Source organism: Corythoichthys intestinalis, chromosome 19 (genome assembly GCF_030265065.1).
Source record: "Corythoichthys intestinalis isolate RoL2023-P3 chromosome 19, ASM3026506v1, whole genome shotgun sequence".
In the NCBI taxonomy this organism is placed as follows: Eukaryota; Metazoa; Chordata; class Actinopteri; order Syngnathiformes; family Syngnathidae; genus Corythoichthys; species Corythoichthys intestinalis.
Window position 1 is genome coordinate 16,825,599 of NC_080413.1, and position 26,775 is coordinate 16,852,373.

General features: G+C 40.5%; 2 protein-coding genes across 3 annotated transcripts in view; one reads left to right on the top strand and one right to left on the bottom strand.

Annotated features, from left to right (window-relative positions):
- Nucleotides 1-26,775, top strand: part of slc25a47a (solute carrier family 25 member 47a) — a 560,121-nt gene that overhangs the window by 8,779 nt on the left and 524,567 nt on the right. The gene's annotated exons all lie outside the window — the stretch shown is intronic.
- On the bottom strand, nt 16-12,397 carry dll4 (delta-like 4 (Drosophila)). The gene is made up of 11 exons (XM_057822962.1): nt 12,013-12,397; nt 11,682-11,933; nt 11,382-11,439; nt 10,213-10,476; nt 7,732-7,792; nt 6,603-6,733; nt 6,210-6,379; nt 3,634-3,853; nt 2,051-2,768; nt 1,834-1,942; nt 16-894 (listed from the first exon to the last, which is right to left on the bottom strand). The coding sequence occupies exons 1-11, from the start codon at nt 12,058-12,060 to the stop codon at nt 889-891; spliced, it is 2,037 nt and encodes a 678-aa protein (XP_057678945.1). The 5' UTR covers nt 12,061-12,397; the 3' UTR covers nt 16-888.

Sequence of the window (26,775 nt, forward strand, 5' to 3'; positions counted from 1 at the left end):
GAAAAATGCCTCTGGTTGATCTTAAAACAGTTTTTCCACAAAGTTTATTCTTCAGAAATTTGGTCCTTATAAATATGCATTATATACAAAATAATATTATAAAACATATAAAGAGCAATGTGTCATATTTAAATTAAACTCTGGAAATCATTAAAAAAACAATTACATTAGTGGTTCTGTAGTTTTGAACTGTGTCTTAGGCAGGCAGGCAGTTGTGGTATGAGTCTTTTTGTGTGTGTCTCGTTGGGGTTGCATTGAAACACTTTCTATGCATTCGTTTGACTGCTGCAAGTCTTTGCTGATTGAAAAATATTTGTCATTTTTGTAGTGCAAACAATCCAAGAGGAGACAAGGGCACAAATTTAGCATTTTAACCCCCCCAAATCCCGCCCCAACACCGCTTTTTAAGGCTTCTAGTGAACATGGGCTGCATGGAAATCTTCAAATTGAAGATGTTCAGACATTCATTACTCTCAGTGTTTGTGACGTTGGATTGTGGGCGTGGACCCTGAGTTTTTTTTGCTTTTTGCATAGAAGGCGAAGGTGGCAGGAGTGACTGACTGGGTTTTCCGGGAGGGAGGGGCTGGAAAAAAAAATCTCAGGCAACTTTCACTGATTGGTTGGCTGTAAGTCATCGTGGTGATGCTGATTATCACACAAGGCCAGAAAACGAGTGGCGGGCAGGCGATCCACCTTCGCCTCCTTTTCAACCGTCTGAGAGATGATAAATTAAAATGTTCTTCCGCCTGTCCTCAAGTGGTCCAGAGAGCAGCGGCTGACATGTCGGAAAAAAACAACAACCTCCAAGTCTCTTCTAGGTTTTTGTAAACAATCCAGAATATTCCAATTCTGCTTTGATTGTGTTTGTGTGTCTCTGGTTCACTCGTTTTAAACCTGTGATGAAAAAAAAGAGAGAATGTTATTAGCATTAGCTCAAAATTTTTTTTTCTCTCTCCAAAATTCATAATAAACATATTGAAAAAGTATTGTTTTACTGTTATGAAAAGATAAACATATCCTTCATTCTGCATAAATAAAAAATTGGACACTTTTTTTTTTTTTTAACAAAATTTTTTTTTCAACAGATCTGTTCAAATCCCCAATTAGCTTACAACACCCATATCGTGCTTGTTTTTTTCACCCATTTTGTCCTGCCGTCATTCTGACACTTCGAAACCCCACTCCCAGTCAGAGCCGCCAAAGTGCAGTCTGGCTCCCCCATAGTGAGGTCCTCTGACTAAACGGATAGCACATTCCGACAAACCTGAGTTAACGAACGCTTGGAGCAATACTGGCCTTTGTCTTTAATCATCGTTTCGGCTATGACACTAACAAAGGGATTAGCATAAATGCTAAAATGGCATTCTTTATCGGAACAAGATGGTTTTCAGGAAAAGAACATTGCAGACTTGATGAAACGGATGCTGGCAGTAATCCAACTGACATCATCACACTTCACTTTATTTTATTGTTTCGTTTTTTGGAACATTGACACCCTCAAAGGGATTTGTAGGAAAGCTTTAAAATGTCTTTAGAAAAGGAAAATTGAAGGCTTTTCTTGATGTAACGGATGTTATTAGGCTTGCAAGTGACTGCGTAAAAATACATGTTTCTTTCATGTCTTTTTTAAAAAATTATAAATAATGACACTGTGGAGGGGATTAGCGTGAATGGTCTCGTGGCAATTTTATCGGAACCAGGTGACAAAGACTGACTTTTCAAGAAAGTTTGAATTCATCTGATTTTTTTTGCCAGTTCCCCTAAAAATCTGTGATCTCTAATCCCCAGCAATGACACAAAATTTAGTACTTTCATGAGGGTGGCACAGCTTACCTCAGTCGCTATGACGCACTCTCTCCTTGCGTCGGCTATAACAAATACCGACTGGTACATGGAGTCTCTGGACGAGCATATCGTTGATATCCTACACTCTGGTTTTTCACTGTGGAAACAAACCCAGCTGCTTTTAATTGGTAACACTTGAATATACTTGCACATGTTTTTTTGTTACGAGTATAAATAATAAACGATTCAGGAGGCGTTGTCTTACCTGCACACTCTACTCAAGGGTCTTTTGTCTTCTAAACACTTGTCATAAATGAGACTTTTATCTTCTTGTGACTTTTCGTCCTTAAACTCTTTTGTTTTTGAGCTGTAATGGTCCAAGTGATAGTTTTTATGGATAAAGTTCGACTTCTCTGAGTCGCAGTCCACCTCCAGGCTGACTTTCTGATTAGTGTTTTTGAGCTGTGATGCCGGTATGAGGTTATCCTGCTGAACGCTGGACACATTGTTCATGGTCTCCGTGTCTTCGCGGTGCCTCCGGGCTTGCCGGTGTATGTGCCTCAGGGCCAAGCCCACCATGCACAACAGGACCAGTAGTGCCATCAGCCCCACGGCCAGAGAGACTGCCACCCATTGAAAACCATCTTGAATCTCCCCCACCTGTGATGTCACAGCGGCAAAGAACTCGCAGCTGGGTCCAGTGAAGCCAGGTGGGCAGGCGCAAGTAGGAGGGGTCGTACTGGCGCAGACGCCGCCATTGAGGCAGGGATGGAGGGGACACTCATCCAGGACCCTGTCACAATTACGTCCAATGTACCCTGAAGGACATTCACAGGTGTAATCGTTGATCCGGTCAAGGCAGGTACCACCGTTGACGCATGGGTTCCCGGCGCAGTCGTTGATGTTGATTTCACAATGCTGGCCGGTAAATCCTGCACGGCAGCTGCACACACGAGTGCCGCCGTGGATAAGACACTGACCACCTACAGAGAACAGGAAGAGGAAGTGTTACTCTTGACTGTCAAAATATACGAATGGTCTGTCAAGGTATAGTCTACAAAGACTGGACTTTTTCCAAGACTGAAACGGATACTACTTAGTTGCCAAGCTGTATCTTTGAGGTGACCACTATAGTTCCTTTAACGTTTCAGTAGTGTTCTTTGAGCCCCTTTCTAATGGGCAAAACATATTTACTAGATTTTGTGGACAGCTCTTCAATGTAGAGTCAACACAGATAAAACACCAGTATAAAAAGTGATACTTTGCAAGACCAACTAGGTTTGTATTGGTTACCAAGCTGTATGTTTGCGGGTACACCGCGTGACCCCTAAATTTGTAATGGTGTTCTTTGCTTCCTTTTTCTAGGTTTCACTGTTAGCACATGACAGTTTTGAAGTCTGATTTGCCTTATCAGTTTTCACACCACAAAGCCCCCTCCCAAATGTATCCAACAAAGTTGGAAATGTAGCATTGTCCAAGCCAAGATGACATTTCACACGTGGAAGAGGTCATCAAAGTGTATCCAAATTTAGTTTTGTAACTCTCAACAAGTATTGATCTCTATAAACGTTCCCATGAGGAGGCCTATGTTTGCACATCTGTGTCCAATCAGCAGTATGGTGATTGTTCTCCCCACAAAGAAATAATTCCGCCAGAGTAAAACAAGATATTTGCCCGTTCTTTCATCAACTACGACCAGCGCGGGCTGCGGTGACATTTACAAGCTGTAGCTCCGGGCTGTCAACTGTTTATAATAAGGACAATAGATAGAGTTCCCAGCAATTCCTGTTGTTCCGCACACTTCCAGTTGCAGGAATCAGCGGTAGGGAGGGGGGAGGAAGGTCGTACCATTAGCGCAGGGAAGCGACGTGCATTTGTCCACTCTCTTCTCGCAGTTGAGGCCGGTGTAGCCACGGGGACACTCGCACATGTAGCTCCGCCCATTGTCTTTCTCCCAGCACTTGCCACCGTGGAAGCAGGGGGAATCAGCGCATGTCAGCAAACTGTGTTCACAGTGTGAGCCCTCAAAGCCCTCTAGACATGAGCACATGTAGCCGCTCTCCAGATTCTAAAGAGACAGTGAGAGCGTTAGCAGACATCCATCCATTCATTTTCTTAACCGCTTGTCCTCATTAGGGTTGCGGTGTGTTGGTGCCTATTTGAGGGCAAGAGGCGGGGTACACCCTAGACTGGTCGCCAGTCAATTGCAGAGCACAAAAAAAAAAACTTGGAATTCAGATTCCCACCTATAGACAGTTTAGTTTGAGTCTTTAATTAAACAACTATGCATATTTTTAGAGCGTGGGAGGAACTCTGAGGAAACCCCCAAAAGCACAGGAAGAACATGCAGACTACAGAAGAACAGTAACACAATTACTGTATGACTGTACACATTAGCTTCATTTTGGGAAAATTAGTGTATTATTTTAGGTCAGCTTTAATTATCCATGATTATCCCACCAGAAATGAACAGCTTATTTTAATAACTTTATATTATATTTGTTTCAGTTAATGTAATATATAGTATAGGGCTGTCAAACAATTAAAAATTTTAATCGAGTTAATCACAGCTTGAAAAGTAATTAATTGTAATTAATCGCAATTCAAACCATCTATAAAATATGCCATATTTTTCTGTAAATTATTGTTGGAATGGAAAGATAAGACACAAGACTGATATATACATTCAACATACTGTACATAAGTACTGTATTTGTTTATTATAACAATACATCAACAAGATGGCATTAACATTAACATTCTGTTAAAGCGATCCATGTAGAGAAAGACTTGTAGTTCTTAAAAGATAAATGTTCAAGTTATAGACATTTTATATTAAAACCCCCCTTAATGTTTTCGTTTTAATAAAATTTGTAAAATTTCCAATCAAAAAATAAACTAGTAGCTCGCCATTGTTGATGTCAACGATGATGACTGCTCTTGCTAAATTGATGGAGTGCATATCTGATGTGAAGCAGTGGCTTGTACAAAACTTTTTACACTTTAACGAGGGAAAACTGAATTTATTACTTTTGGCACACCTTCCATGATGAAAGCCCTTGAGCCCAACTCTGGCGCTCCGGCTGACATTTTTAAGACACACGTTAAAAATCTCGGAGTGATATTCGATAGCAGGCTTAACTTTGAAAAACAGATTAGTTCTGTTGTAAGAGCAAGTTTTTTCCAGCTCCGTCTCTTAGCCAAAGTGAAGCCTTTTCTTAGTCGCCACGACCTTGAAAAAGCAATTCACGCTTTTATAAGTCCAAGGCTGGACTACTGCAATGCACTTTATGTTGGCCTACCCAAGTCCTCGGCTGCAAAATGCTGCTGCTCGATTTTTAACAGGTACACCTAGATGTGAGCATATTACCCCCGTGCTATCATCACTCCACTGGCTTCCAGTCCATTTTAGAATTGATTTCAAACTTTTACTGTTTGTTTTTAATTCTATTAATGGCCAGGCTCCATCTTATTTATCGGATATTTTAACTTTTCGTAACTCTGGCAGGACTCTTAGCTCGACCGGCCAGCTTCTTTTAGATGTTCCGAGGTCAAAACTTAAACAGTGGGGAGACCGATCCTTTGCGGTTGCTGCCCCCAGGCTATGGAATAGCCTTCCCCCCGAAATCCGCACCACCACGGATGTAGGTCTTTTTAAGTCTCGGCTAAAAACACACCTTTTTAGACTCGTCTTTTACAAAGATTAGGATAGCCTGGTTTTATTAGCTTAAGGGCTTTTTTAAATGTTTTTCGAGTTTTATCGGTTTTATTGTTTTACTTGCTGGACTTTTATTGCGATGCGCTGTCTTTGTTTTATTTTATTTTTTAAATGCCATTGTATAATATTTTCCTGCCTTTTATTTATCTTGAGCCATGTTTTGTTGTAAAGCACTTTGAGGGCCTTTCGGGTTTTGTAAAGGGCTATATAAATAAATTTGATTTGATTTGATGTCAATAATTACACATTGCTCATTGTGCTGAAACCCATAAAATCCGTCGCACCCAAGCGCCAGCAGAGGGCGTCAAAACTCCAAAAAAACAAGTAACAAGTTGACATGACACTATGCTGTCATTTTAATCTAAGCGGGGCATGTGCGTTAATTGCGTCAAATATTTTAACGTAATTAATTAAAAAAACTAATTACCGCCTGTTAACGCGATAATTCTGACAGCCCTAGTAATATATAATACATACAAGTCCAATTTTATGTTTTGGTGATGAAGTACTGCCTCCATGAGTGAAAATAGAATTCAAGCTTTTACAGTCTTTTTGCCCTAATTATTGCTTTTGTTTTGGACGGTTAGCTTAGCTTATTTGCATGTTTTAAGACACCTGGGTAAAGGGGAACAGTGTCTTATAAATAAAATCTGTTATTATTAATTTGAAAAAAAAAAAACAAAGAAAAACAAAGAATATGACTTACGGTGCATATCCCTCCGTTCCGGCAGGGGTTGCTGTCGCACTCCTGCATCTCCAGTTCGCAGTTGACCCCCGTGAAGCCCGGCATGCATGTGCACGTGTAGCTGCCCTGGCCCGTGTTCATGCAGGTGGCGCCGTTCACACATGGATGGTGATGCGTGCAGAAGTTCAGATCTTTGCAAGGGCGAAGGAAGACAAGGAGAGAGAGTTGAGTGTTTATTTACGACTGGAAAGAAAGTTATCTCCTCCATCTCTCTACGTGTATAATGAGTGAGGGGACACTCGGGCGGAAACCCAATTTAACTAATGCGCTTGAGCTGATCCAAATGAAAAGCCGGCAACATGAGAGCATCTTTGAAAGTGGACCAGTGTGTTGTGTGGGAGTGTGTATCTTTACCTTGGTCACACAATAGGCCTCCCCAGCCCTCCTGACAGTTGCACTGCCACGGCAGCTGGCAGGTACCGTGCTTGCACGCCGGATGCTTCTTGCACTCGTCGCAGAAAGTACCCTGCCAGCCATCTCGGCACCTGTAGGGGGCGACAAAAGGCTCATTTTCAGTCTCAAAATTATTTTGGCAGGTTTTTAAAAAAAATTATTTATGTAAATTGAATGTGTCGTCTATAACCGACCTATGCGAAGGCAGTTTTAAAGTCATAATTACGGTGAATATTAGTATGGAAAAACAAGCCGTAAGTATGGCAGTAACTGGGTGTGACATTTTGGGCAATTTGACCATGTATTCTTACTCTTTGGTGCAAACTTGTTAATTACACAATATATGTATGCTAGTGCCATCGTAAAGTTACGACCTAATGCATTTTGTATGTACTGTATTTTCCCTAGCATGAGGAATTTTTCATCTAATATTTGTTTGTCCAATATTTAAAAATAGTGGAGTCATTTTTGGTATCTCTATCATAAACTGTGGGCCATGTGACAGCTGGCAGTTTGAAAGTCCAAGTTGACACTAGCACTGGCAAGAATTTAGGTACACCTGCACAGCGTGATACGAATCATTACAAGAAATGTGAAAGTCACATCATATCAGGAGGTGTTTGTGATATTTTTGTTATTCTGCTACTTGTCATTTGCCTAAATACTGATTGGATTCATTCCAGACACATTAAAATAACCAAATCCATTAAATACATCACTGACTGTAAAGACGTTCTATCTTCATGATCTACAGTGAGTGAGAGGGGATGTGGGAGCGGCTTAATGATGCTGTTCGGGCATCCCAAAGGGTTTTAACCTCATTCCTGGTTGGGGTAGTGATGGATTTGTGTCGCCAAAAAGAGGGCAAAATGTGATCCGGGAGGAAAAGTAGACATGGGAAGTGGAGAAGTGGGGAATTTGCTCGGGTTCAGTGAACTTAAGCCCCATTTTACAAACATGCAAAAGTAGCTATTTACACGATAGAAGAGGAAAGAAAAACCTTATCATTAGCAATGAATGTGAAACTGAGCTAGTTTTGTTGTTTTGTACCTAAATGGCCTGAAATGTGTACTATAGATTCAATACTTACACACACTCGCCCGGTTTGGAGCAGTTGCCATTCCTCTCGCTGCAACCTTCCAGACAGATGGCTACGGAACAAATAGAACATACGTATCAATATAATACTCCTGTTCTTGCATTTGAAGCTGTTAGTAAAATATGTAAACACAAAGTTTTTTCTCCCTACATGGGGCAACATTCTAGGTCACGCTTGATATCTTTATAAATAACACAGCAGAAATGTCCATGTGTCTCACTTTGCCACTCATTTGATCTCAACCCAGCTGCTGAGGGGTTTGTTTGCGCAGAGCGGCACTCGCGGGGCTTCAACATTATCGCACGGCTGCTGACGGTAAGCAGCCAGTTTAGTGGGCAACAGATGCTCGCTCTCAATAGCAGACAGCTGTCACTATTGTTGTTTTGGCCGCCATATTTGCAGCTGCTGCTATCGAGCGCGCGCGTTGCTCAGCGGCCCGGCGCGTGGCTGAATAATAGCGGCGTGATTAACCTCGGCGCGTGTGAGGCACGCGTGCGTTGCCTCCTAGCAAGGCGCGCAACCCCCTCCCCTCCCCGTCTGCGGATTGGGTTACTGGGCACGCGCAGTCCAGCATTGTGGTAAATAATTGAGTAGTGTCAGGTAAAAGCACACCTGTCTATGCTAAATGGCCGGTATTCAGAGCCACTCAGGCTTGTTTGAACTTGTTAGGAGTAAAGAGTTACAAAAGTAACCCAATTTACAGTTATACAGTGCAGTGGTAACTTGACTGACGAGGGCCACAATTTACAAGTTGTTTCAAGTAACGAGACATTGCTTGAATGTTCTTTCCTTTTTAACATTTAAGGTGCTGTAATGCCCTCGCATACAACCAAGGAGAAAACATTGAAATACCTAGCCAACCCTGGTACCATCACTCATTTGGCCCACATTAACACACCACAGCCAACAGCCAGCACTACATTACATAAGAGTATTTTCAGTTTAGACCATCTAATTTTGTACATTCCCGTTAATATTCTTATAAAATAAAGTGCCATTTTTATTTAGAACCCATTTATCGGTAGGCATTGTGCGACAAAATTTACATTGAAAGTTTTGTATTTAAAACATCCAATTCTGACTCGCCGTCGTTGAACAAAAAACAAATAAATTAGCTCAAATTCACTCACACTCTTAACTCCTCATGTATATTTCCAGTCGTCAGCCATGAAGGATGAACCTCTAATTGCAACGCGTCACCCCATATGGTTGGAATTTGGCGCCGCGGTCATCCGAATAGATCTCGCCAATTTCTCTTTGGCCACCAAATGGCATAGATGACAGATCCATTGTCGTCTATCCAGCACATGGTAACGATTACTCTCTGGGCGCCACTCTTTTGATTCATTTGTTGTTGTGAAAAGACTGGACCTCAATAGAGTGAGGGTAGGATGGTGGTGTAGGTCTGAGTCCAACCTTTTTTATTGCAGTGACTGTTTTGGGTTTACATTTTGAAAATTTAAATGTCCTTCAGTAAGTGTCTATCACCAAATGTATATGTTTTTTTTTCTGGAAAGGCGAAAATTACGTTATACAATTTGGAAAAAGGTCCTACATGCAGTCTTAATAATTAGCCTTAGAGACAGATGCTAATCTTCACATTCACACATTGTCACAGAGTGGTAATCGAACCCTCTGTCTGCACAGAGGTTATCCAGGTGAACCACTAAATCATTAGTTAGTCGTCTTAATAAAGCTAATTTTTGGACTTGATCCCATGCAGCTTTAAATGATTCAAAATTCCTTTCTTTAACAGGAAAATTTCTAAACATTTGGGCATAAAATGACTTTCTTGATGTCTGAAAGCTATTCTAATTGTGTAAACAATTCTGTTTGGTAAAATATAATTATCAATCAATAGGTTGGATATGATTCTTGGCACAGAATTCTTCAAATATGACAGCTTAACTTCAATCACAGTGTGCTTTCTTTACCAACACACCTAAAAAAAGAAATTGATAGAATGACTTTATTTGCAATGATGTACAATCAAGCAAATCTCAAGTATAGCTTCATATGATTTGCTGTTTCCATAAATTTCAGGATTAAGCCTAAGAATATTTGGGAGTCTAACATGCTTTCATTGGTCAGGTCGAACTTTCTTCTTTGTGTTTTGTCAAAACACTCAAGTTAAAAGTGCTCAATGTTATTTTTACCCATCCACTTTGTAGTCTGGAAGATGCTAATCATTTTTTAAAATCCTCTTGCGACTTAAGCTATTTTACAGTTCTAATCTTTTATCCACCGAATCTTACAGATCAGGGGCTGAATTGCAGCTCTTTCATTGATGTTAGGGCGCTAAACTTCTGGATATAACTCTCATAATGCTTAATCCATTTACGGACAAATCCAAAGGATTGCTACTATTCAGTGCAGTTTCACTGTTGTTTTAACAACACCACTACACCAACTGAAAAAAAATTCACTCCCTGCAGATGCAGACAAATACTGAGCGGCGTTCGACTATCTTACGTTCTTCACAGTATTCGCCCTTCCAGCCGGCCAGGCAGGACAACTTCCCATCCCTGGTGCAGGTGTAGTGTCCAAAACGGTCGTCCCGGGGCGTGCATTTCTTGGAGCAGCTCTCGCCGTAGTAACTCTTGTTGCAGACGAAGCGGTAGGAATACCTCAGCTCCGTCTGCTCGCTGGTCTGCATGTCCTGAGACCAGTCGCTGCCCACGCTCATTTGTCTTTGGATGGCGTAGAAGCTTATCAGAAAGTCTGGGTTGCTGGTTTCTGGAAAGAGTTGGACTGTGTTAAGGTTGTGTTTGGGAAATTATAAAGAAAAAAATATTTGGAACACTGGGAAAAAATAATTAAGCTGGTGATGTAGTGAAAGGCAGAACAATTATACGCTCTTTCTGTACCACCCTTATCAGTTTCTCCAGTATTTAATATAAGTTGTTGTAATGCAAAATATATTTTGGATCAATACGGTTTAGGAAACACTGGTTTAGAACTTAGAACAGTGATAAGAGTTTTCGAGCATTTCCTGGACCAAACGCATAAAGGGTCACAAGCCATTGTACCCTTAAAGGTTGAATGATTTCCTCTCTCCCCCACACATTTAAAACCGTATCATAAATTATTGTCCTTTCTAACGTCGTGTCGCTCCACTCAACTAATCTGCCTAGTAGCAAGCTGCATCCCTTATCACATCCTATACAGCCCAGATGAAAGATAAACTCAGGTTTTGAAATTTCCTCTTTCTCTTCCGTCGGCAAAAACATTCCCAGGCCCCCCCCCCCACTCCCCATCCCGGTCCCGTCTTCCAACGGGGCGGAACAGAAGTAAGGTGTAAAATACAGGAAGACGCAGTCAGGGCTTCTTGGCAGCCGCCGTGTATTCTCACCGAAAGCCCCGCGGCTCGTTCCCACGCCAAAAATAAACCGCAGGAAGTTCAATTGTGTTGAGCACAAGAATGAAGAAGAAGGTGTCCGCAAGTTCATAACAAAGAGGTGGATAAGGTGTCAAAAATATGTGTATGCAACCAACAAGATAACACAAAAGGACCATGTAATGACTTGATCTTTTGCTAATTAACTTTTTAGTAACTTTTTAGTGTGGGGGCTCGTGGGGGGGTATCAAATGTGCACCCATAGCGCCCTCCTGTGGTGAAGCTTGGACACTGCAGTGCTTACCTACAGGTAGATTTCCATGAGGAGAGTGCCAGGCTTCAATTATTAACGAAAAGGAGCCCTGTAAGGAGAAGCAAACAGATTACCATAATCAAATTTACGATTTTCTTGTACTTATTCTATTTTTTTTTTGTTTTTAATTTTTAACTTAGACATGAAATATCTTTTGGAATGAATGACAATGTAATTGCATTATTTGTAGTAGCAGGTGAGACCTCCTCCCCACAGGGACCAAAAAACTCTATCCAACGTCCTAAACCGAATTCTCTCCGAAACGGAAGAATATAATAAATTGGTCCTTACCGGCCAGCTAAAGTTGAAGGGGATTTGGATGAGACCAGGTGGCGCGTCACTGAAGGAGTTAGAGGAGCCCAGAACTGGCGTTCGGGCACTGCCGAATATGCACCCCCCTGGCGAGACCACCGCCTGGTAGTTCTTCAGGCACACCCTGAAGTAAGTCCTGCAGCTGGGCTTGCACGGCAGCCCGTTGGCTAAGAGACCCTTTTGGTTCTTAAAGTCGTGGAGGTGCAGCTCAAAAACACCAGAGGCAAACACCTACAAAACACACAAAAAATAAATTTTACGGTTTAAAACCAGTGGGATCCTGTTGCTTTGTTGGGGTGGTCCTCCATACCTGTGCTATGGTGCTGAAGGCAAGGGAGAAGGTGAACCAAGCTGCCATCCTTCTGCAGCCAAAGTATCACCCAAAATGCAATCCCAATTCCAGAGAACCAATTGAATAAAAGAAGAAAAAAGGGGTAGTAATCCTTTCAAAAGCCCACTCTTAGCTCCTCTCCTTCAGAAAACGTTATCCAAATATGACACGGGACCAATATCCAAGAAGCGCGGAGACCCCCTCTCCTCCTGTCGCCCCTCCTCACATGGCACCGTACTCCATAAAAGTGCACGTCTGTGGCGTGCACGCGGCCCCTCTTATGTGCGCGTGTGCGTGTTTTGGAGCGATGCAAAAAGTTGTGCGTCCACGGAGCGTCCACTCAGCCCGCCGCGCGTCACTCTTGTCCGACTTCAATGGGAGCGCACGGCGCGCGCCCTCCCTCATTTATAGACTTGTGCGCGGCGGCTCATTACATAAACTGCCAATCGTGGACGGCGTGCTCCACGCCCACTCGCCCATACCGCACTCCTCCTCAACCTCCTCCTCCTCCCCCTCGCAACCCGACAACAAAATATCCAGATTTAAGACGTGCGTGCGCGCACACACTCACTCGCGCGCACGCAGCGCCATTACGAGCAAGCATGCAGCAACATCTGTCGACTTATTTTTGGCGCACACTTGCGCGTTATGGGCAAAGACAATGAATGGATGATGACAGGAGAAACTCAGCGCCATTGGACGCTTAATTAGTCCAAATATGTTGTCACGTGCCTTTTACTTTGGCGTAAAATTGATGTCACTTTAATCTAAAAATGTATTCAACTGACAAGTGATGTGTATTTACTGCTATGTATGTAGAGTGTGTATGTATACAGTAGGGGTGTAAAGGTACACAAAAATCTCGGTTCGGTACGTACCTCGGTTTTGAGGTCACGGTTCGGTTCATTTTCGGTACGGTAAGAAAAGAAAATACAAAATATAAAAGTGCTAGTTCTTTATTACACACTTTTGTGCTTTCAACAATAGGATCATTAGCCTATACAAAGCTAGAATTCTGCTCAAAAAGTAGCGGGTATTTAAAGATAATCCAACAACAATTTGCATTTCAGACCCCGCGTATTTGTCAGCTTTCTTTCTGAAAGAAAGAAGAAAAAAGAAGTCCTGGGCTAAAGAGAAAAGCAATCCCAATGACAAAGATTTTAACATGTATTTCACAAATGAAATGCCTCAATGAAACATTTTTTTTTCATATGAACGGTTTTCAAAAGCTTTATCTGTGGACTTTCTCAAGTTAAAGCGCCACACAGAAATTAATAAATTTAATTGTGTAAGCAGGATGTGTGTATTATTATTATTTAATTACAGGTGTTTTAGCTCATTTCAATTTATTTTATTTCAATGGGCTATTATTGATTTTATTATGTGTTTAGATTTTACAAATGTGATGTAGTATTCATTTATATTGTATATTTTATGTTGTATAACTTTAGTTCCTATGTGAAAATTAGTTCCTACTTGTTTTGATGTGGTAGGAGGGTTTTGTATTGAACACGGGGCCGTGTTGGTTATCATTATCGCAGAGAAGACAGCAGTAAATCAACAAAGACAAGTCAACTGTGCCCCGATCTACCACTCGAGATCTGATGGACTCAAAAAGTAGGTTATGATTGCATATTAGTTTGAAAATCGACCGGATCCACCGTATTTTTACACGAGTGACTTCCGGCCCGATCCTAGCTACCGGTAGTAGTATTGACGCAGGAGGGTCGCGTCTCGCGTCAAATAATAAACTCTGCCGTTCTTTTCGCGTGCGTTGCGTTGAGCCGCTTCTGGGACGCATCTAACAAGCGGCCCCACTGCAACTAGTGTGCATTGGCTGATTGACTCTAATGCCCGCATTTCACTGTGTTCTCACGGCGGCCACGTTGTCGCGCCGTTGACGTTTCTGGGTTATACTGTCCTACCGTGTTGGTCCTCATTATAGTAGAGAAGATGGAGTAAATATAATCTACACAAAGAAAATGTAACCCGATCGACTCACAGCCTCGAAAAGTAAGGGTTATATTACGTCAGAAACTCGTTCGGTATGTGTCTGTTCCAAACCGAGCACCACGAACCGAAACGGTTCAATACTATTACATGTACCGTTACACCCTTAGTATACAGTATATGTATGTCTGTATGCTCTGCCAAAATGCATATTTAGCTGACAATTACATTTAAATGATTTAATAATTCTACAACAACTACTACAGTGATTATTTTTCCATTTAGTTTTTTAATTAAATGGACAACAAAAAATTAACTGAGCACATTTCAGAATATATATGAATTTAAAATAATGTACCATATTGGCCCGAATATAAGACGGCCCTGATTATAAGACGACCCCCTCTTTTTCAAGACTCAAGTTTGAAAAAACTTTTTGAACACCAAATTAATTTTTATACAGAAAATAATGACAGTAGATCCGAAACAAATGATTGTAACAACATATTTGAGAGAAAAAGCATATTATTTTGCCTCATTCAAATCTTAATATCTGAACATTTAAATACCGGTATGTAAACTAAAGTGCAATCACATTCGTAAATGAATGGATTCTGGTTTTTGAAATGTAAATAAACCAATCTATTTTGATAAAACAACAAAATTGCAATAACTGCATTAACCATCGAAGTGAAGTCTAACTAACTGTAGTCTTGAAACAAATCTGAATAAGGAAAAACATTGCAATAAAATAATGCAAACTGGTTAAACTTGAGAGTAGCTGAGATCCGTCATAACAGAACATCGCTTCAATGATATATGATGCCATCTAACGTCGTGAATGGGTATAATGTCTAGATCACAAATATAAGACGACCCCCTTTTTTTCAGTCTTATTTCAATGCAAAAACACAGTCTTATATTTGGGCCAATACGGTATATTATTGCTTTTTTAATGACAATACTACAACCACAATAGCACAGAAACTTTTATTACTACCGCTACTACAGAAACCTGAAATTTTCTTAAATGTGAGTTTAACTTTTAAACCTATTTGGATGCCACCAGTGCAGCCAAAGGATATATACTGTATCTTAAATTACAAGTACATTTAAAGTGATAAATACTTCTACCATACAACTACCACTACAACATTTCATTTATACTAACTGTATTGCTTACAAAGGTTGACTTAATCAATTATTTAAATTGTATTTAACACATGCTTTGGAAAAACAATTATTTTTTTCCATAAGTAAAGATAAAGAATGAAATTAAGATAAATTATTAATACCACTGCTGCTTTTGTTTCAAAGGCAACTGCAACTACAAAAAAAAAAAAAAAAAATCAAAATCGCCATAAAACAATACAAGTTTGTCCGCTTTCTTTTTAAAATTTTTTTTTTCATCAATATTGATGTTCCTTTTCAGATTAGACGGCATAAATATATTGGGGGGGGGGGCAACATATTTCAAAATGTATGTGCCTAAATGTTTTTGTTGCTTTTCTCTTTGTTTTGGAGCTCCTTAGTTTTGTATTTAGGTCAATATGAATACATTTTACTGGCTAATGTGTACAGTAGTCACAATGTGATAATATATTTTAAGCAAAAATAAAAATAATAATGAATGTGTTGCCACACACCACTTTGGGGATTAAAACCAGTATCCACAAGCCTTTAGGGCTAGTTTGCATTCATAATACTAAATAAGGGAAGATCATTCTTTCCCCCCTTACGCACATTCATAATTATCATTCACCACCACCCCTCCCCCTGAAGGGTGTCGCGTGGCCACCTTGAAGTGTGTGCCTCCCATCCTCTCTACTCTTCTCCTCTCCCCATTGTGGAGGCGCGTGTCCCTGCTCTGGCCCTCATGCGGGTGCGCAGTGTGCAGGCACATCACTATTCACCTGTATGCAAATGAACGCACACACACTGGGTTGAAGATTTTTAAACCTGAAATACATACCCCTTTATCTATTGTGGTTTACACATTATTGCTATTATTTCTCAATTTGTCATTAAGATACATTTAAATGTGTGTATACATACACACTATCTATACTGTACTGAATATGTATGAATATACAGTATGTGATTGTGTATGTTCTTACATATAGTTTACATTATGATTTTTTCACAGCAAGTACACTATACTGTACATATCTACTGCAAAAAAGGCAGTCATTATCTATATGTGAGGTCAAAGACATGTTCACACAGGTTTTAAAACTTTAACTCCTCAACTCATTTGAGGTGCCTTGCTTACCCAAATAGCAGCACTTACCAAAGTGTGTAAACCAACTACTGTACAGTATGTACGGCTTTACCACTTTCCAAGTATTAAAATTGTCTAATGCAGAGAAGACAACATTAAGTAGAAGCACTTAAGTGTTACATACTAGTACAGTATTACATATTGGAATGGTTTCAGAAGCGGGTGGCTTAAAATTTATCGCTTGAAATGAGTTCCTTGTGCAGTTTTAACGATTACACCATGTAACACATATTTTGTTAACAAGTTCTAAGTATTGTTTACTATTTTGTTTCGTCGCATTGTCATATAAAAACTCTTTTGTTTCCTAAAACGTTTCGGTCTGTGGTAACTACTTGAAATTCTATTTTCAATGTTTTTTACTGTTGTACTTTCTAATGCTTTTTTATACTATACTTCAGGGTTCACCAAATCTGGACCTCGATGCCATCTATCCTGTCGTGTTTTCCACGTCCCTCCCCCCTAACACACCTGAATCAAATGATTATGTCATCATCAACCTCTCCAGAAGCCTGATAATGATCCTGATTATTTGATTCAGGTGTGTTGGAGGAGGGAGACATGGAAAACACGACAGGAAAAGTGGCTCCGAGGTCCGGATTTAGTGAACCCTGCTATTTATAGACCGGTCAAAAAAAATTAACTTTGGGAAAATGCTGATCCATAAAGTTATATTTGTTCCTTTCCTAGACAATAACAAGTACACAAACTTTCACGTTCATAGTCCTTTATTTAGTGTACGCGCCCAAGCCCTCAAGTTGTCCACTAGTGACCACTCTCAATGTGTTGCCTCTAGGGCAGGGGTGGGCAAACCGGTCCTCGAGGGCCGCAGTGGGTCCTGGTCTTTGTTTCAACTGACCCAGCGCAGATAGTTTAAATAGTTTATCCAATGAGGTTTCGGCAGAAATGAAAAGCACCTGCCTGCAATCGACTGATTGCACTTCAGATTGGTGAAAAGGTGTCCTCTTCATGGGTTGCAACAAAAACCCGCACCCACTGCGGCCCTTTGTGGAATAGTTTGCCCACCCCTGCTCTAGGGTGAGGGATAACCGATAAACTCCCAACTAAGTAATGCAAAATGAAAACAGAAATATGCGGTCTGACGACCTACAAAACACACAAAGAAATGTGCGGTTTATTCATTTTGGATCATTTTTCGGTTTATGTATACGGGAAAGCAATGGGAAACACCATTTCGGAGGGCGCGGACAGCAATTGCGTACCGAAAGGCACCAAACTTCACACATATGTCTTGAACCTAAAGACTAACAAATATATCCTTGTGGAGGAGAAATTCAAAAACTTTCATGAAAAATAACCATTATGCGATGGATCGGTACAATATTTTGTGTACATTTTCCTACTTATTTTAGGGACTTGACCTGAAACACGAAGAAATGACATTTAACATATTTTCTGAACAACTAGGGCGTATATTAGGAATAGTCTCTACCTGCCTTTTTAGTGGTATTTTTTTCATTTAGCAACACAAAATGATTAGAAGCCAAATACAGTACATACATATACAGTAGGGCTGCAGCTATCGATTATTTTAGTAGCCGATTAATCGATGTACAAGTTAGTTCGAATAATCGAGTAATCGGATAAGCATACTTGAGCTGAGCCTCAAACAGTACAAAAAAATAAATAAATGTGGATCTACGTACCACAAAAGAACAATTGGGTAACTTAAATAGCAAAAGTCCGCTAACTCAAATGCTATAAAATGCTATAAAAGTTTTTTTTTTTTTTTTTTTACAATGCTCTTAACCAGGGGTGTCCAAACTTTTTGCAAAGGGGGCCAGATTTGGTGTGGTAAAATTGTGGGGGGCCGACCTTGGCTGACGTCCTTTACGTAGAACAATATATTTAAGCAAATTTTAGCAAGCCATTCCCTGTGTCACATTTGCTTTATTATTTTTTAAAATGAATAATTTCAACAATCTCGCAACTAGCCTTTGTAGCGTACTCTTTCGACTCTCGAGCTCTTGTAAAATACTGCAGCTGTAAAATTAAACTAGCTTCAAGTTGCTTCAATTTCTGGCTACGTATCTTCCCTGTAATCTTGTCGTATATGTCAGCGTGTGTTGTTTGGTAATATCGCCTCACATTGAACTGTTTAAAAACATCGACTGTCTTTTTGCAAATGAGGCAGACACGGTTGTTGCGTATTTTAGTGAAGAAATAGTCCAATTTCCACCTATCCTTGAAGCGTCGGCCGTCGCAGTCAACTTTCTTTTTATTGTTGATTGTCACCATTTTAGAAAATTGGGAGCATAGGGTCACATAGGGTAATGTTGCTTAAAGTGCTGCTGCCTTTTAGTGGGTAAATGAGGAGCAGCATTTAGTGTGTAAGCTACTTCATATGCTGGTAGCAGTACTGCTGACCAATTTATTAAGTCTGTGTGCGGGCCAGACGTTATTGATTTTATGATAGAGGCTGGGGGCCGGATGAAATTTGACCAAGGGCCGCATTTGGCCCCCGGGCCGGACTTTGGACATGTCTGCTCTTAACAAATGGTTCAAACAGATATTCCCACAAAAAAAACGGCAAGGTATACCTATAAACTAAATTACGAATGCGTTAAAAAAAACATTACCTCAAATAAAAACTTCTTATGTTGGTCTTAACAGGGAGCCGCTGGATTCAGCCATGGGAAATGAGTTGTCATATTCACTGTCACCACTAGAGGGCAGTGTATCCACCCAAATCAATAAACTTAAATGCAAACACTTTCAAAACAAACCATTACGCCACTTTAAACGAATACTAGAAGCAGCAAAATTCAATCGTTTTTCGAATCAAATTACTTGACTTCATCGATTAATCGTTGAAGCACTAGTATAGAAAGTGTGTATGTATACACATTAACTGTGTATTTTATTGACAACATTTTATTTTTTTCCTGTAACAGGAAAATTCGATTATGATTCAGTGTGCTACAATTCGATTTTTGAACGATGATGACCACATTGACGATGATCACAGTTATCACGATTATCGATGCATCGTACGTTACTGATGAATAAAGTATCCAAACAAATTTATGTAAATTATTTATTTAAAATATCCTTACGATTCAACAGGAATGAGGGAAACATGCTCATAAAACAAAAAGCTGCCCTTAAGCTGCTTTTTTGTTTATTTATTTTTTACAAGAAAGTGCAAAAACCTTAACCATTTTAAACGGAGTACTTATTTCTCTCAACAATACAATAAAATTTACACTGGTGGAATGAATTTCACATTTTCTGGACACAAACAAAGTGTCTTTAGAAATAAGACTTTTAACTTATATACTTTGTCTTCACAGTGTTACCTCCTTTGTGTAACTATTGGAGTGACAGGTGGAAATCACAACTGCTCTTGATTACTTTTAACTTGTGGCATTTATTGCCGAGCACAAAAAAAAGTCCGGCAGCCTCCAAAATCGCCTTACACACACTCATTACAGCGCGTGCACTTTCTTCTCTCCCTGTCCGCCCACGCACACACACGCCTGTCGGTTCCCAGGCAGCACTTGCAACAACTGATTTCTGTACTATTTCGCATGTTTGTAGTGTTACCGCTGTACTTAATCATGGTTTTACACGTTCTGCATATGAAATACACTTTAGCGAATTCGCTAATCAGCTTAGCGCTCGGTGCGAACTATTAACATCTCAAAAACAACAACAATAAAGGCTAAACTGTACAAGAGGGTTCATGTACTCACCTCTTATAGACGCACACGGGTCTTAGCAACACACTCAGGACATTTTTTAATTGAAATGCCTTAAAACTACTGCTGGACACCTAAAAGACAAGGAGCAACTAGCTCTCTCTCTTCCCCTCTCGCGCTAAAGAATAACCTCTGTCCCTGCCTGTCTCATACACAAATTTATTTTCCAGTCTTTTAAAAAGGAGTATATCTCTCTCCCAGTAACCGGGAGCATCCATCCTTGCGTCCGGTAACGGTGCCCGGGCGGCAGACGTGTCTTGAACTTCGTTCCGCTATGAGCGACTGTCATAGAGTTATGAGGGGAAATCGTTTTTGAACCTTTATAAATCGTAATCTAATCGTCACGTGTCGAATCGTGATGCATGCAATAATTGATTTTTTTTTGGAACTCCTCGAATGCTGTCTTTAATGATAAACACCCATATAGTGTGTAAACACCCATATATTGTGTAAATGATTTCCCTGAGCTATATTCAAGATGATATTAATGCTGTATTCAAACTAACATTAATTTGCAATAACTAGCGTTAACATCAAACTCTGGTGACAAAAGTGGAGACTCAAACTGCACCAGGTGATATATATATATGAAGTATGTATGCCTTTCCAAGGTCAACGCAAACATAAAAGCTACATGTCTTCAAGTATGCTTGATGGCCAAACGTTTGCGTGTCGTCTGTTGTTTTTCCACGGTAGCCTAGAGTGAAAATGGAGAGCGTTTATTGTGTTTATATGAGCAGCAGCGGCAGCAAACTTGCATGCTATTGACACACCTGTTGTGTCCCCAGTGAGTCTACACAGCACAATGGCTTATGAATGCAGCTCAGGCTCTCCTCTTTCTAAATATATATATATATATATATACATATACAAAAAACGCCATCAGCTGCAAATTCTCTTGCTTGTTGACTTTAAAAACGTTCATTAATCATTGCCACCCAGCGAGTTGCCATATTGTCACTGCCATCAAGTACAATTGAGCTGTGATTTCTGGGCTGAAATTGACCCCGATGGCAAACAGCAGCGGCATTATCTACTTTTTTTGTTTGTTTCTTATAGCCACAACTCCCATCTACCTGCCATAAAACGAGCTGTAAAACGTGTGACGACCGCTTGCAGTACGTTTAGTACCTGTGGCTGAACTGATAACACTCTTTGCTTTGAGGGAAAGTGTGAGCCATATGTTCTCTTTTGCACTTTATTTGACTGTCATCATGTGCAATGACGAGCAAACATGGTGCAGTGTATGGACTGAAAAAGTACAGCTTTTCAAAAATTGACAGATAAATTGCCACATTCAAATGCCCATTCTCAGTAAAAGAACTATCAGTCCTGTAAAAGTGTATATTGATTTTTTTTTCAAACTGTTTTGCTCTTCTGCTTTCTCCGTGTGACACACACACACACATTTACAATAAGTCCAACAACGAGAAACTCTAAAGACTTCACGCCAGCTCAAAATTCCAGTTCACATGATCTCAAGTCAAAAAGCAAAATCTCTGCGCAACATTGCGCATACTCATGGCCAACATTGAGGGCACTCTAAAGCAGACACGCCATCTGACTATCCTAAAGAAAGATGCCTCTTTGGGGTTTAGGCGTAGCAAGTTAGCTAACTACATGTGGCGGTTCATAGGGATTTGCAATTTATGTGGCGGAAAACACTCAGGTGACTTGAAGTTCCTCTCTGAGACCCCCAATTTGGCCAAATTTCAAAATTGTCCTATATGCACGTGTGATACATCACTGGAAAGCTTGAAATCTTAATTTTCTGGGGGATGAAACATTTTGACAGGAAGGCTTTTAAGCATTTAAAAATAGATTAAAAAAAAAAAAAAAACCCTAAACTCGAAGTGAGAGCCTGACAGAGCATGATTAAAGACATTATTTTGATTTTAACGAGATATTATTGCGTACTTACCTTGTTTCGATCCAAAAAGTCCGTGTGGCATGTCTCACCGAGTGTCAAGACACAGCTGTGAATGGCCACAGCCGGACTTTATGGGGATTTTATGGGTAAAACACGGTAATATGACAAGGGTCGAAATGCAGAAATCGCAGACATCAAGGAGTGGTCGGGATTTTCTTTTTCAAATATTTACGCTTTTTAAACATTTTTCTTTGTTTGGATCGATTATTTATCATCTAAGATATTGGAGAAAATGCAACAGTAACAAAAAAATATAGTTAAGTGATAGTTATGAGGTAGATATACATTACCTATTTACAAACACTATTTTTTTTTAATTGTGACATAAATTGTTTAATGTTTAAAATATGTGAGTGAACAATTTCATAAAGTGTTTTTTTTTCTAAACTAAATTTTAGACCTCAATTAACAATTTTAAGCTACAAATGATAGACATTTCGAATAATAAATATAATTCCCTTCTTTTTATGCCTGGGTTGAAACAAAAGTGGTTGCGTGGTGTCTGTAAACGGGGGTCTCCAAGGTAAAACAGACATATTAAAAATAGTTAGGGGGCTTAATACGCTATGAAACTGCTATGGCTGCACATAGACATACTGTTCTATCAAACACTACAGTTCTTTTGGCTTAAAATACAGCAGTTTATTTTAAAGAGGGCTGCAAGAGCAGAAACTGCTTTTTCAGCCTTGTCTGTGTTTTCCGCCAATTCAGAACTCACATGTCACCATTTTAGCCAGACTCACCACAAAATAAGGAAATTTAAAAGGTGAAAAACAGCTTAATGCAATAGGTCCATCACTACATAGTAGGGGTGTGACAAAATATCGAAATGGTGATATATCGTGATACTTTGTATCACAAAAGGTTATAGATATCCTCCTGGCAAGAATCGAGTTATCGTTTTAAAAAGGTATCAGTGTCTAAAAAAAAATAAAAAGGAACCAACAAGTTACCACCAAAATCTTCCACCATAATAGTGTCTCTGTTAACTCTAAGGCTGCATTGACGGTGCACGACACCAAATCCATTTAGACTGGGAACGTTCATTTATTGGAAACCAGAGCATTCACAGTCATTCTGTCCGATTTTCAGGGCATTTACAGGTTATTTCCTGTTCATTTTACGGGATTTACAGGTCATAGTCTGTTGAGTTTGAGTTACTCCCTATTCATTTGGGTGATTCCCAGGTGACTTCCTGTTGTGTAACTCAGAATAAACAGGAAGTGACCCGTAAAATACCCAAAAATCAACAGAAGGTAACTGAAAATCAACAGGTAAATGACCTTAAATAGCCCCAAATTACCTAATTTCCTGGCATTGGCTGCCACTGACGGCCATAGACGTTCAATCCGTTTGAAGTGGGAGGGATGGCAGCGAATGAACGAATGTTCATTCGCTGCCACCCTCCCAGTTCAAATGGAATTGGACGTCTACTAGTGTTAAACTCATTCCAATTCACAGCAGAAGCTTGTTTTTCTGTTTATTAGTTGTTTGTAGAATATTCTAGAATAATTTCCTGACAAAGGTATCGATAATTGTTGCATCGCCATATCGTCAGATCATCGTTATCATGAGCTTTGTATCGCGTATCGTATCGTGAGGTACCAAGAGGTTCCCACTCCCACCGCATAGTACAACATCTTCTTCAAACATGCATGATGTATTTAGAAAAACAAATATTTTATTTCGGTATACAGTAAGGTAACGGTACATGTATTTGTATTGAACCGTTTCGGTACGTGGTGCTCGGTTCGGAACGGAGGCGTACCGAACGAGTTTCTGATGTAATGTAACCCTTACTTTTCGAGGCTGTGAGTCGATCGGGTTATAGTTTCTTTGTGTAGATTATATTTACTCCGTCTTCTCTACTATAATGAGGACCTACACGGTACGACAGTATAACCCAGAAACGTCAACAGCACAACAACGTGGCCGCCGCGAGAACGCAGTGAAACGCGGCCGTTAAAGTCAAACAGCCAATGCACACCAATCGCAGTGCGGATGTGTGTTAGACGCGTCCCAGAAGCGGCTCAACACGACGCGCGCGAAAAGAACGGCAGAGTTTATTATTTGACGCGAGACGCGACCCTCCTGCGTCAATACTACTAACGGTAGCTAGGATCGGGCATACCGGAAGTCACGCGTGTAAAAAATACGGTGGATCTGTTCCATTTTCAAACTAATATGCAATCGTAACCTAATTTTTGAGTCCATCAGATCTCTTGAGTGGTAGATCGGGGCACAGTTGACTTGTCTTTGTTAATTTACTGCTGTCTTCTCTGCTATAATAATAACCAACACGGCCCCGTGTTCAATTCAAAACCCTCCTACCACAACAAAACAAGTAGGAACTAATATTCACATAGGAACTAGTTATATAACATAAAATATACAATATAAATGAATACTACATCACATTTGTAAAATATAAACACATAAAAAAATAAATAGCCCATTTAAATAAATTGAAATGAGCTAAAACACCTGTAATTAAATAATAATACACAGATCCTTACACAATTAAATGTATTAATTTCTGTGTGGCGCTTTAACTTGAGAAAATCCACCAATAAAGCTTTTGAAAACCGTCCATAAGAAAAAAAATGATTTATTGAGGCATTTCATTTGTAAAATACATGTTAAAATATTTGTCATTGAAATTGCTTTTCTCTTCAGCACAGGACTTCTTTTTTCTTCTTTCTTTCAGAAAGAAAGCTGACCAATACGCAGGGTCTGAAAGGCAAATCTTTAAATACCCGCGACTTTTTGAGCAGAATTCTAGCTTTGTATAGGCTAATGTTCCAATTGTTGAAAGCACAAAGGTGTGTAATAAACAACTAGCACATTTATATTTTGCATTTTGTTTTCTTACTGTACCGAAAATGAACCAAACCGTGACCTCAAAACCGAGATTTTTGTGTACCGTTACACCCCTAATATACAGTGTATTAAAGTTGGGCATTATTCTTTGCCGTCTTCTTCAAACATTTTTCGAAACTAAAGCGTTTACAGTGTCTAAATTTGAAGTGTAAAGCCGGATAAGAAACAAAGCAGAGAGTGGGCCGAGAGGGAAGCCGAGCTGCTGTCATCGGATGCTTTCTGTGCTCTTATTTATAACATGCCTCACTTAAACGCATCGTATTGTTACGCGAAACCGGAGCCTCGCACGGACCAGCTGCTGCCGTGCGCCTCTCAGCCGTGCTATTCTCACCCACTCTGTGAGAGCGCGGGATGGGGACCGTGCCTAGATTAAGATGTCTCTGCTTTCTGAAGGGTGGGGGCGCGATGGTCGAGCAAGTTTAGGGTTCACGCGCAGGCCTTGGCATACGTGCTTTGATGTGTGACTATCACAGCGTGTTTGCGGGTCAGCGTGGGATTGGTCATTCGTGATCGACAAAGCGCTACTTTGATTCCAACACCAAGGTTGCCGCCTTCATCCTTTGTGCTTTCGCCTTTGTGCTAACTTTGCCGCCATAGTGATGGAGTAAAACCATCTCCATCAGTGTGCGAGATTATCTATTGTTGTTGCCGGAATGTGGAGAATGTATTGAATGTCTACCCAGCCTTGACACTGAAGCTTCTCATTCAGATTCCCTCATGGAAAACCAATATAATGAAACAGCCCGTCCCTCACCTAAGGGAGCCATGTAACTGACAATTTGAGCATTTTCCCTCCCTTGTGATCAAAAGTGAAGATTTTTGGATTATCTTGAGCAATATGGTGTCTATGGGGTTCAAAATGTGAATCGTAACAAGACACACAAAGAACTCTCAAGGACGAAAGCCTCAAATTGAACAGGAAATTGCTGATTTTGAAGTGGTCGCACAAAAAGCCTCAATTGGATGCAGGTATCCTTAGACCAGGGATTCCTAACCAGCGTACTGTTTCACATAAGGGAGAAAATCATTGGTGTGCCATTGATACATCGTGACAAGCAAAATAGTTAGCCCTCTTCCGTTAGAGGCCAATTAACCTATGGATCCACTTTTTTGACATTTAACTTATTTTTTATTTTTTATTTTTGTAAACCTGTCCTGTTCAGCTGCTTGACATGGAGAATGGAAATCTGAGTGTCCAATTGGTCTTAACAGTTTTAATGCATTACATGGGAGTATGACTTACTGCCATTATGATCATTCAACATGCCTCATTTATTAGTACAAAGCAGCGAATAGGAAGGAGTTAACGGGGACAGAAGAAAAGAAAGAGAGAGAGACAGAAGAAGTACAATCAACAACAAGAAATGCATAGAACGCCCACAGTAACTATGAATATGTTGGTGCTATCGTTAGCCAGTTGTATTTCCAGGTGACACCATATGGGGGGCCTGAGTGGAGTGTGCACAAATCAGCCATGTGAGGTTTAGAATCTAGAATTTGTGTGAGTCTGACTATGCTGGTATCCTATTCTATGCTATCTGATCGCTCATCCTGACACGGAGTTTTACTACTTGAGTGTGTCTAATTACACCTAGTCATGTGTGAATCCCATCAGAAGTGATAGTCCTGCAGACGAGTGGAAATGCCGGCGGGAGCTGCCCTAAGGCCCTTCCCCAGCCAATGGGGGGGGGGGCTAGCCAGCACAGCTCATCTCTCCTCCTGCAGCCCAGCAAAGGGGGGTGCCATCTTCACCCTGGGATCCAGGGTGGTCCCCCAGGCCATCCGCGCCCCCATCAAGCGGCATTCAGGGATGGAACGAGGCTACGCGCCACCACCCCCAATGCCCACCACCACCCCAGCCCGCCCACCTGGTTAACGAGCCACCGCTGCAGCTTTCAGCCGGCACGGCAGACCGCGGGACCCCCAACAGCCCACCAAGCCTAGGGCAGGGCACGATACCCAGCCGGCCCACTGGCACCCAG

What these genes read in the sequence shown, in the direction of transcription:
- dll4 (XM_057822962.1), bottom strand. Translation starts at nt 12,060, where the DNA reads ATGGCAGCTTGGTTCACCTTCTCCCTTGCCTTCAGCACCATAGCACAG. An exon ending in CCTTCAACTTTAGCTGGCCG is followed by an intron (nt 11,440 to 11,681) that starts GTAAGGACCAAT and finishes TTCTCCTTACAG; the next exon opens with GGCTCCTTTTCGTTAATAAT. An exon ending in TCATGGAAATCTACCTGTAG is followed by an intron (nt 10,477 to 11,381) that starts GTAAGCACTGCA and finishes AACTCTTTCCAG; the next exon opens with AAACCAGCAACCCAGACTTT.